The 12,865-nt window shown below is 32.3% G+C and overlaps 1 protein-coding gene across 2 annotated transcripts in view; it reads right to left on the bottom strand.

Annotated features, from left to right (window-relative positions):
* Positions 1 to 12,865, bottom strand: part of Abcd3 (ATP binding cassette subfamily D member 3) — an 82,348-nt gene that overhangs the window by 44,217 nt on the left and 25,266 nt on the right. Inside the window, exons 3-7 of one of the 2 annotated variants that reach the window (XM_087213159.1) lie at positions 10,184 to 10,282; positions 6,237 to 6,325; positions 4,201 to 4,270; positions 718 to 815; positions 242 to 365 (exon numbers count right to left, since the gene is read on the bottom strand). In XM_087213159.1, the coding sequence (XP_087069285.1) occupies positions 242 to 365; positions 718 to 815; positions 4,201 to 4,270; positions 6,237 to 6,325; positions 10,184 to 10,282 (480 nt within the window). Of the gene's footprint in view, positions 1 to 241; positions 366 to 717; positions 816 to 2,480; positions 2,551 to 4,200; positions 4,271 to 6,236; positions 6,326 to 10,183; positions 10,283 to 12,865 lie in introns of both variants that reach the window. The other variant, XM_004841235.4, reaches the window with a different exon arrangement.

Here is a 12,865-nt window from a genome sequence, read left to right as displayed (position 1 = left end):
AATGTCTGTTATTTTACTGAAATCAGCCTTCAAAATTCTTACAAGGTTTTCACTTATGAGCCAAATAACCTTAGAAAAATAATATAAAACATTAATTTTTTATGTAATTAAAATTATTAACCACACTAATTTTCTTATGAAAGCATTAAATATATATGGATATATACTGTTCTATTAAATCAATTTTATGTAATTTGCTTACATTCAAAATTTAAAATAATGTAGCAAGAAAAAAACTTACCTTACTAAGATTTGAATATAGATCAACTACACTATTACAAAACTTTTCTACATCTTGTGTAAGCAGCTGGTCTGGATTGGCTATTCTGTTGTCCAGATTTCCCATTTTATAGTATGTGAAAGCCCTAAAGTGGCAATAAGAAAATGACTTTAAAACAAGTGGTTTTAGAAACAAAACAAAAATATTCACATTATATCACCTATTGCAAAGAAAAGTTTGGAAAACCTAAGGATTGTCCTAACTTATTTTAGAGTAAAGAAACTAGTCCAGAGAAGGATGCCTTGACAACTAATGGAAGAGCCAAGATGAGATTCCAAATTACTGAAAGGTCTTTCCCAACATGTTTCTAGGTCTGAGAGCCATTTTCTTGAAAAACGTATCTATCCAATAAATTTAAAAAAAAAATCTGCCCTCAATATCACAAATATTACTGTTCAAATTAACTATTTTAAACTTTAAAATAGAATATCACTTACTGGAGATATTCCTCATAGAGGTATCTAGTGAGCCTCACTCGGAAGCACAATTTGAGCTCGTTTAACCCATACTTCAAGAAGTTATTAACAAGAGAGATCTAAAATAAACAAACAAACATTATTATTTTTACTTTACTTCTACTTAGTAAATTATAATTTACTTCTCTAGCATTTGCTGCATCCCCAAATCCTGAATCTTTATAAATGATGGTGTTCACTGATATAATTCTGTTCTATTTTACTCAGAATTTATAATAATATAAAGAGAATAAACTAAATCAAATGCAATTGGCTTTAATTATCCTATGTTAAGCTTTACTTGGAACTTCATTTGAGAACAATTTTAATTGTAAGACAAATCTTGACATCTTTTTCTTTTGTAAAAAAAACTTGTCATCTAACTTAAAGACTTGCTTTTAGAAGTTCAAACATTTGTTTATACTTTGTTTCCTACAGCCTGCACTATAAATCTAGACAATAGGATTCTATACACACTGTACATACATTTGTTTAAAAAATAGTTTTATACCAACTAATACTATTTTCCAGATTTTTAGAATCTTGACTATAATTTTTATTAATCTTTTTTATCACGTTAAAATACTGAACTCATTTATATTCCAAACTCAAAGTTACTAAAAATTTTATCAAGTAGTGTTTGCAAAATACTGGTCTTCTTTTGAATCTCAATCTTTGGTACAGTAAGTCTCCCAACTTAGGAACACTGGAATTGCAAACTTTCACAGATAGGAATGGACCTCACACGACAAGTGTTCCTAGATGCGAACAAATCACGAAAGTAGCTCATGTGTCTACCTTAGCATTTTAAAGTCTGTAAAAGTAAAAATAACTTATTTACTGTTGTACTGTACTGTACCATTTCAAGGTAACTGTAAAAGTAAAAAGTTTAATTATAGTATTTGTATATACGTTTGGTCTTTTTATGCTTTATATTGTATATTTGTGTCAAAGGTGTGTGAGACTCACTTCAATGAACTTATTAATGAATCTGACTTACAAACATTCTCCCAGAAGGGAACTCATTCAAATAAGTCAAGAGCTTACTGTATCTATGTTGTTTATCGCAATTTCTTATTTAGAAAGTCTAAAATCTACATATGCCCATCTTCAAGCTTTATTAAACTAGAATTTCTTACATATTTTCAATTTAATTGGATTTTACAAACAAGCAAAGTTCTCCTTTTCTATCCCCAAATTTAGAATACTAAAATTCTTACAAGACCAATAAAATAAAGAACAAAGCTAAGAAAATCACTCATGTTTCATACTGAGAAATTTATTTTTATTAAGTTCAGATCCTAAATTTCAATTTATCCTAAAGTATATTTAGGGGTTCAACTTACAACAAGTAATACCCTAAGCAGTAGCTCTCAACTAGGATGATTTGTGGCCCCTGCCTAACCTCCAATCTGGCAATTTCTAGAAACATTTTTGGTTGTCACACTGTGAAACAGGTACTACTGCCATCAGAATGCTACTAAACATTGTAAAAAAAACCCTCATCTGAATGTTAAAAACAAACAAATGAACAAACCCACATGTATATACTAAATGGCACTGAGTCAAATATAATTTATTTTTTTAGAGTAAAGGTTTACATTGAAAAACTAGGCTATCAATAACAAAACTAAACTCAAAATTGAAACCTAGTAATGTATCATAAATCTTTAAAGAATTTAATAAGTAAATATCTTCAAAGATTATAACAAGATGAAGTAAAATTTTTAAAGAATTAAACTTACGAGAGGCATGGCAGCGATGAAGTTGAGTAAGTACTTTCTGAAATCTTTTCTGCTACGACCAATGATACCACTGCAAACCACATGCAATGTGTTAGTTGCAAAAGAAGCAAAGCAAGAGACTACAATGATATCTATAAAGCTTTAAAAATTATTCCCACAAATTTCCAATGAATAAAAAAAAACAGAAAAAAAATATGAAAAAACTTTTTTTTACAAAAACACATCTGAAACTTTTGAAATGTTATCATTTTAAAACAGCTTGCTTGAACCTCATTCTGTAAATGACAAAGTTAAGAATGATAACTAGGGGCTGGCGATGCAGCTCAGTGTTAGGGATAGTGCTTACTTAGCAAGGTGAGGGCCCTGGGTTCATCCCCACGCCCAGCACCACAAAAAAGAATAATGACTGCCCTCAGTAAAAATACCAAAAGTGGGGGGAGGCTTAAGCTGCCATAAAAGTTTAGACAATTAAACATTAACAACTTTATAGCACTAGGAATAGTTTGGTATCTGATACATCAAAGTAGCATTTGTCTGTTTTTAAAATCTTGATTCTCGCTTATATGAACTACTGATAGAAGAAACACTAGGGAGGGATCAGCAAATTTTTACTTAAAGGGTTAAGAGTATTCTAGGCTTTGTGGGCCATAAGGTCCCTGTTGGAACTACTCACTTCTGCTGCTATAAAGTAAAAGCAACCAAGAATGAACCTGGCTATATTCTAAAGAAATTTTACCTAAATAGATGATCCATAGTGAGATTTTACCTGTGGGGTCCTAGTTTACCAACTCTGGGGCTAAATGATAGATCAGAGAAGAGTCAGAATAGTTCTGTAGAGGCTACAGTTCCCTTGACACAGTTCAACAGAATTGGGTCCTCTTTTATCTGATTTCTATCTATTTTACATATTTAACTGTTTTTAAAATATAAATTGAGAATGTACACTAAGGGTTTTACTACTTTATTAAAAAGTTTGAAAGCCATTATTATATAAATAACAAACCTCTGAGTAGGATATTTCTATGATTTACTGAAGAGGTATAATTTATTTGATCACAGAACTTTTTCTTTCAATTCTTACTAATATTCCAAAATGTTTTTTGAGAAACAATGAACTAAATGATTTAAACTTCACTTCCCATCAAAATAAAGTGATTGGTATATGACAAAGAAATAATTTCTTTTTCATCAGGTAAATAAATTTGAAAAAACCTAGGTTAAACAAAGCTTACAAATGTCTTTACCAAACATCTCAAAAATTTTAATATATAGGGCTGGGGATTTAGTTCAGTGGCACCATGCCTGTCTCACAAGCACAAGGTCCTGAGTTCAATCCCAGGTACCAAAATAAAATTTAATATATAATATGATCTTTTTAATTCTGAGAGGGGTTTATAACATGTAGCATTTCCTTGGACAGTACTTTGGGAAATATTACATTAGATTAATGGAAAAATTAATAGTCCAGTTTTAATATAAGCCTTAAAAAGCAAGTTTTAAGAATTGAACTAGCAGAAAGTTCAAATTAAACCACACAAAATATCGTTTGTAGCAATAATATTAGAAACATTAAGCAATTAAGAGTACAATAAGTTTAGAAATGTTAAAATTATTTAAACCAAATGATATAAAATTAAAGTGCTTTAGTGCTGCCCAAGCTGTGAAACACACAATAAAATTTTGATAAAGCACATGCCATCATCATTCAGGAATGGTTTACCATTGGAGTGGCAGCTATAAATTTAAAAAATGGTTTCTTGAATAAAGCCTTTTTTCTGCTTATTATTCCACTGCAAAAGAAAATAATATAATAATTTTATAATAGTTCTAATCATCATAACTCCCAAAATATATAATGATTTTATAAAATAAGTTTGGTAATTTTAAAATGTTTCTTATTGCCAAATGGGTAAAAATAAAATATATCTTTATGATCAGATAAAGCAGCAAGAAGATATGAGATTCTCCTCCATATCATGGAATTACTATGATTTCTATCTTTAAAAAGATGTCTATCCTATTAAGATTTGCCTGTGTTACAAAGTCATTGGCCATTACTAACAAATAAGCCTAAAATATAAAGACTAAAATGAAGTACATTGAAGATCATAACAAGTCTCTTGGAGACTCCTTTTAGCAGAAATACATGAATCTACACCTACTCTGGAAGATGAAAAAAGGTAAAGACAGATAAGTCCAATTACAACATAACTTTCACAGTCAGATAAATACATTAATGTTTGAAATAAAATTGTGCCACATCATAGATGTATAATACCTTCAAACTTTTAGTTTGGCCAAATATTAAATATTAGTATCTAACCAAATATCAAAGATCTCATGTATAGCAGAGGCTCAAAAATATTTACTTAGGAGAAAGTTAACAACCTTAAAATAACTATTTTACAAAAAATGGTGAATATATGGGTTAGGAGCATAAGGAAGTTCCTTGTGTTAGTCTTACAACATTTTTATAAGTTTGAAGAATATCAAAATAATGTTCAAAAACATGTAAGCAATTTGTCAAAAAGTAAAAAAAATCAAAATTTTATAATTAAATTTTAAAACTGAGCTAGTAGAATTACAAATTGGCTCATACTATATAACTGTCTACCTGCCCATCATCACCAATTAAATTAATGCACCACTTTCTCTTGGAAATGCCTTTTCTTTGCAGTTTACAAAGTATTTGAGAAAATTAAAACTACCATCTATTCAATCAAAGTTGAAAATCCCTGGTTTACAAAAATTATTATTATTCGTTTAGATTACAAAAGTATGAAATCACAATACCTGAATAAAAGGGGAAAATTTTAAAAAATAAACTAATTTCTACACTGTTACTAAATGAGATTCCTTATAATTAACATATGACTGATTTTATACTAATATGTACTATGACACTGTTCACAATGGATGGAACCTATGTATTTTTACTGCAATAAAGTATTTTAATTTGGGAGATTTTATTTTTATCAACAGATATAGCATTTAAAATCACAAAAGGAAAAAAAATTTTACAAATCACATGAAAGGACATAAGTGTCTTCACACAAGGCTAGACAAATGCTCTGACTCTAGGCTAACTCCCAGCCCACAGGGAAAAAAATTTTTTACTCTGACATTCAAATTGGCCAACAATAACTTCTTTATTAACAGACAAAAAGTGAATGGTTACAATAACCTATTATATGCCACATGACATTTTTGAAGTTTTTAAATTCAAAATTATCAAATGCAGTGATTAATAATATAGAGAAAGACTACAATGAGAAAATATAAAAAGCACAACTTCAAAACAGAAAGGTTGGCCTAAAAATATTTTTCTTTGTAATAATAAATGTGCTCAATATAATTCATTGAAATGTTTTGGTATTTTCCTCCAAATTATCTTATTAATTTCAAATATTCAACTTGATTACTCTTTTAATCTAGATAATAGTACTTGTTACACTGTATTTTAATTTTTGGTTCTGTATCTCTAATTCTCCATAAACTCTCAGCTCAGTAATGCTTGGTATAAAATTTCTCCCATTCACTGGTATGCACACACACACACTCCTATTATCAAGTAGCATGGTGCTTAACAGATACATAAGAAACTAGCAATAAGTATTTTTTCTAACTAAATGAACAAACACATAGTTTAAGTATCCTTTATCTAATTTAGAATCTATGTTTTGCTTACAAAGACAAAACTTAAATGAGACAAATCAGTATTTTACACATATAAGAGGAAGGTGAATGGATACATACCTCTCAATCAGTGTCCCATTTTGAATCATCCAAACATCACAATATGTTCGAGATACCAGCATAACAGCAATAAGTATCAAGTATCCTGTCTAAAATAAAGCAAATGTAGTAAATTAAATGCATTTTAGAAAGTTAAGAGATATTGCTTGATAAAGACATTTGATTTCAAAATTCAAAGCTTTAAAATTGGGCTATATTTTTTACCTACAGGCAATTTCAAAATATAGTTCAAGAAGAATTTAAAATTATAAATAAAAAAGCCTTATAGATCATTATCTTTTTCATCCATAATTCAAAAGTGAATCTCAGGGACATCAAATAATTTGCCTCATAGAATGGTCAATGAAAAAAAGCTAGAAGTGTGACTAAGATTACCTTGAAATTTTCTTTCGTTTTTTTAAACATACAACTTTAACAAAGAAAAATAATGGTTGATATATAAACAACCAACAAACATTAAAGCATATTTTTTCCCCAAGTAGCATAAATTTGCTTCAATTTACTAGAAAATCTCTAGTAGTGACCCTGTCTTCATAAGAGCTTTCAATTGAGCTATTAAAGCAAGGTTTACAGATAAAAAATAGTAAGAAAACAAAAAATTTAGGCAAGTTACTAGTATTTGTATATCTTCATATAAGTGATGGAATGGGAAGATCTGGAGTAGTAAAAGATACTTGTGGCACTAGAAATATGTTAAATAGACCAAGTAAAATAAAGGAGAGAATGAAGTTTACAGGTTAAGAAAGGTGAAAGAGGGCCGGGGATTTAGCTCAGTGGTGCTGGCGCCTACCTCAAAACCGCAAGGTCCTGAGTTTGATCCCCAGTACCAAAAAAAAAAAAAAAAACAAAAAAAGAGAGAGAGAAAGGTGAAAGACCTAATGGAAAAAAAAGACATTAACCCCCTATTGAAGTATGGTACTATCCAGAGTTCAGAAAATATAAAATTATTGTAAACTTCTACTAGATAAAAGAAAATGTTAAAAGTGATGGATAGAGGACGTTACTTAAGCAATACTGCACAATGTAGATTACAAAGACGGAGAGATGAGTGACTGGGTGACTACCTAGGAGTCAGTTATCTCCGTGTGAGATGAAAATCTTGCCACTATCTTCTTCCCCCACCAGCATTCACATTCAAAACTGACCTTAAATTTTCTAAACTGGAAGAATACGAGAGTAACATAGAGGCTAAAGTCAGGGCAAAGGGCCTGACTGGAAGGATAGGGTGGCATTTGTTGGATATTATGTTCAAAGTTATTGAAGTGAGAGACAACTTCATCTGGTATGTGTAATTTGTGTGAGACAAATATAGCTTTTAAAATGGTGAAGATATTGGAAATATAGCCTTTCAGTAAAAGACAAGGCAAAGTCCTAAGTATATAAGTATTACATGGAGCCATAAAATGACAAGCTACTGCAATGTTTGCCAGTTAATTGGCAAGAAAAACACCATCTGCCTATGCTATCCCACCATCCTCAATAGGTATTCACCTGGAAACAAAAGAACCTGTTGATTTTAATGAATGCTAACTGTCCATTTTAATTCAGACTTTAAATACAGTCCCAATCCTAAATTAATCACTGAGGTGTAACAGTAGATATAGTTAACTGATTTTTCCCATCATTTTATATTCTTGGCTCATCTCACTATAGCAAAATCCAGCAAACTGAGAACGAATAGTTCTGAAATGCCTTTCTATCAAGGGTGTCTTTAGAATCACCACTATTCCTATTAAGTTGTTCATGCATCAGAAACTAAAGATTTGCATTGATATAGGTAGTCCATCCTTCACCCTTGGTATGCATGAATTTCCATATATTCATATGCTATATTTTCATTTCTCTAACTCCACCTCCCACCTTCTGTGATTTCTAAGAAAGTTTATTTTGCTTTCTCAAGCTGGGGTTAAACTTGGATTTTTAGATCCCTCAAAGATGGTACATAAATGACTGTGGACTGGCTAGATGTAGACAAAACTGGGAGGCTAGCCAAGTTAGCCCCCTCTACCTCTCTTTCTAACTCCTGGGGACCTCGTATTCATTTTACATGAAGTAAATACCTGCAACAGTTTAAGTGAGCTCTGAGCTGCTAACTGATTAAGTAGTATACTATCCTTTCCAGAGAAGCTTGCATTTTCTACAACCAGACAGGATGTAAAAAAAAGAAAACAATTACTCCTGAAGAGGGACAGGAAACCTTCACAAAGAGTATAATATGTGTTATGCCATTTCTGGGTGGTGCCAAGGCAATATGTCACAGACAAAATATTGCAAACAAATACATAAGTACAGGGACTAATCACAAAATTAAAGAAATTTCTAAGTAGATAATATTGAAAAATGGGTCAAAGTCAGGTTATGAATAACCTACCATATAAGAAAAAAGAAGCCAAATGTTTGTATTAGGGTTTTAGAAAAAAGACTAGTTGGACAAGGAAAAAAACAAAAAGACCAAGTAAGACATTATAATGATCCAGGTAAGTTAATAGTGAGATTAGTAGGTATATAAATGAAGATACTAATTTGTGAGAAACTCATGGGTACTGGGCAAGGAAATTTTAAAAATTAAAGAAAGGAATAAATTTTAAGTGTGAGTGTGATCTCATTTTTATAAAGGTATATGTCCACACATAAGAAGACCATACACTAAAATCAATGGAAAGCTAATAGGTACTAAGAAGAAAAAAGCATCTATCGGAATTTTCCAATTTTAATTCAAGGAGCAAGCATTACCTCTAAGTAGGCAAAAACAAATGTTATTACATTTCTGTTTAGTTTCTCAACATGACACTGTGAAGGCAAGGGGACCAAGTCCCATGTGATAGAGAAACAGGAGTTGGTTCTCTTTCAGAAATTTAGTACTTTTGGGACATTTTATCTTAGAATTGCTATTTCTAGGCTATAAGGCTAATGCTTTTTAAAACTTGAAAACAGTATATTTTAAGAAGATAGATTTAGCAGAAAAGGTTTTTTTAAAAGAGATTCTGGAAGTAAGAATAAAGAACACTGTAATATACAGGTAAGAATAGGAGTAAAAAATTATCATATCCCAATGAGAAGGATGAGGCAAGAGAGGAGGAGAAGTCAAAGGTGATGATATTTCTACTTAACACTGAATGCTGAGGTGAGTAAAGACAGAGGACACAGAATTTTTTTAATAATCATTAAAAATGCTTATCAAATAATGGTTAAAAAATAATCTTGATAAAAGGGTAAAAGAAAGAATAATAAATTTAATTCTTATAACCTGGTTACTTCCTTAAAATATTTAAAGAAATAGCATACCATTTGGGGATATCTTAAAAATATGTTTAATCAAATATGAAGAAGCAACCCTCAAACATATCCATACCAATGTGTCATTTTTATTGTTGCTGTTGTTTTGATTTTTGTGGCAGGTTCTCATTATGTATTCCAGGCTGGCCTCAAATTCCCAATTTCCCTGCCTCAGCCTCCCAACTGCTAGGATTACAGGTGTGCACCACCACACTTGGCCCGAGGTGACTTATTAACATCTCAATGTAATAAAAATATTTTTCTTTTTCTTTTTTTTTTTTTTTTTTTGGTACTGGGGATGGAACTTTTTGTCTGTGAACTACTTTTGGTACCGGAGGTCCTTGCGCTTGCACAGCAGGAGGCAAAACCACTGAGCTAAATCCCTGGCCCTGTTTGTCTTTTTTAATTGATAGTTTTCACTGACAGTATTCATAATAAAGCAACACCATTTAAGGTAACTGCACTGTAATAATCTAGTATTTCACATGAAATAGAATGAAACAGTATGTTATAAACAAGAGAAAACTAAGAACTGGCACTGAACAAAAGTGCTTTCATGACAGGTAATAAGTTAGAGATAACCTAGTATAACCAAAGTGTTAAGATTTATTTTTCTAGTCTCATCAATCTTGAAAGTTGGACACTTAAAATTATAATCTCGTAAGACTTACCTCTTTACAAAATGTTTTAGGGACCATGATTTTTAGAATCTGCATAAGCCTTGATAAAAACACCTTGTCCACCACAGCTCGCTCTTTTTTTCCTTCTTTCTATAGTTAAAAAAAAAGTTTTTTTTAAGATAGTTATAACAAATAAGAATATAAAGAACTATGTTTCACATGGGTCAATACAGACAACTATTAAGATGGGCACTGCATTTAAAGAACACAGACTTTCACTGCTCTTCATATTCAAACATGCTTACAAGAAAATAAGATGTTACCTAGAAACTGAATATGGAAGTGAGAAGTTCTAGAACCACAGAAGTACCTGGAAGAAAAACCTGCAAGCAGAAGAAACAGCATGCAGCATGCCCAAAATAACAAAGTGAACACATGTGTAAGATGCTCCAGGAACAACAAAATGGTCAGACTGGATGGACCTATATGAAAGGCATAGTAGTAAATGAAGTCAGAGGACAGCTAAGGAACAGTCAAGTACTTATGAATGTCTTCTTTTATTAGCCACTTCCTAATTAAGAGAAGTCTTAAAATGAAGCATAAATACAGTGAAGCTGCAATATTATTTGGAGGGAGAACTGAGGGAGTGAAGTACAAGGAACACCAAGCACAAAACCCCAGTGTCAAGAATAAAACTGGTGTCATATGTCACAGCAAAATGCTAGAGCAAAGGAACAAGAATGACAGAAGGTAAAAAGGTAGGCAAGTCCAATAAGGACAGTCTTGAGGCCATAGAAAGGATTAAGAATTTAGCCTCAGTGTAGATGGATTTAGAATAACTTTATCTACTTCAGAGATTTCTTTATGTTCATTGGGTCTATGAAAATATAAGTACAAAACTATTTGTAAACATAAGGAAAAAGTGGTATCAACAGCCTGCAGGACAAGCTATTTACTTTATTACCCTTATACTTTTTGGGGTAAGAGGCAGAAATACTTCTTGGAAAAAGCAAGATGCTCCAGAACTCCATTCCCTACTTAGCCTTTTCTTGACTCCCCAAACCAGACACATTTATCTAGTTAATGACTAGGCTCTTAACAAATACTCAGAAACTAAACTTCAGAAACTTTAGTGTAAATATGCTTTAATTAAATTAATATCTAACTTGATGAACTCTGAGTAAATAGTTTTCATACTGAATTAGAATAATAAACTACCTTCTGGACCGGGGATTTGGCTCAGTGGTGCCGCTGCCTGCCTTGCAAGCACAAGGTGCAGAGTTCAATCACCCGTACCAAAAAAACTACCTTCTGTACATTAGTGCTTTATATATATAATCCTAACAGGCACTGAGTATGGTTTAGAATTATAGACCGAGAAAGGATGTTTGGAGACACTATGTTTACAGGGTTAGACAGAAAGAACTACCTAGATAACAATCAGCATGCCCTGTAACCGCTGGTACAGAGACTCAGGATTTCAGGTCTTTCAGAGAAGGCTGCAAATCACCTCCTACTGAGCTATGGGGCCTGCTCTACTTCTTTCACACATGCATGCCTTCATTCATTCAACAAATATTTACTTGATCCAAGGCACTATTCCAAATGACAAGGACACACTGGGAACTGAAAAGACTAAAAGGCCCATCCAGACTATACTGTTGCACTAGCCTATTCTCAAGCCAAACTTTACAACTTCGACCTAAAATCCCCTTTCATTTTCCCAAGCTAAGAAAATATAGGAAGAAAAGAACAAAGAGTAGACAATAAATAGCTAGCACCTTTAAAAAAAAGATTAAAACTTATACTCTCCAGTTTTCCTTCCTGCAACCAGCCACTTCACCTCACCTCACCTCACCTCACCTCACCTCACCTCACCTGTGGTTAACACATACTATTAACAGACTGTGAGCTCAATACCCTTCTCCATTCTGACCTTTAATTCTATGCAGCATATTTCTGAAGTGAAATGGCCATCTTTTGCCTTAAACAGAGGACTACCAATTTCTCGCTGCTCTCCAGAAATTATGCAGCACAAAAAACTGGGAAGGTTTAAAAAAAAAGTTGTAAGAATAATACTAAATGCACTTTAAAGTTCTAGCAGCTAATTGGTATGCAGTTGCTCTTTTTCTTCTATTTAGTTGCCACTGGTTCCTATTTTTAAATTGTCGGAAAGCTAACTGGATTTTCATTACATTTTAGTCCACGAAGGGAACTATATTCTTCCAAAAGTCATCCTAGCATTTTCTGCAAAGAAACACCTGGACAGGAGGATTGGCTCAGGAAAGCTGATTCAGAAAAGAGACATCAAGGTGCTCTACAATACTCTTGATAAATAATAAAATTCATACCTGAAACCAATTTAAATAAGAATAGAGTACAGGGCCGGGGATTTAGCTCCGTGGTTCCAGCACCTGCCGCGCAAGCGCAAGGTCCGGAGTCTGAGCCCCGGTACCAAAAAACAACAAAAAAAGAATAGAGTACCTACAGAGACAGAGTACCTACAGAGACAGCACATTTCCTAACACTACTAGCCTTTCTTAAGAATTCATGTTAAATTCAAAATTGACTTTTCCACCCTCTAAACTTGCCAACATTCAGACCTTTTCCTTCTTCTTTTTATAGTGCCTGGGATTGAATCCACAGCCTTGCACATGCAGGCAAGTCCCTACCACCGAGCTACATTCCCAGTCCGCTTCCTCAATAAATGTTTTTAAATTTAAATTTAAAAAC

Source organism: Heterocephalus glaber, unplaced genomic scaffold (genome assembly GCF_053883595.1).
Source record: "Heterocephalus glaber isolate CG9 unplaced genomic scaffold, H.glaber_assembly_v1.0 deba00001442, whole genome shotgun sequence".
NCBI classification, from domain to species: Eukaryota; Metazoa; Chordata; class Mammalia; order Rodentia; family Bathyergidae; genus Heterocephalus; species Heterocephalus glaber.
This window is presented reverse-complemented; position numbering and strand designations above follow the sequence as displayed.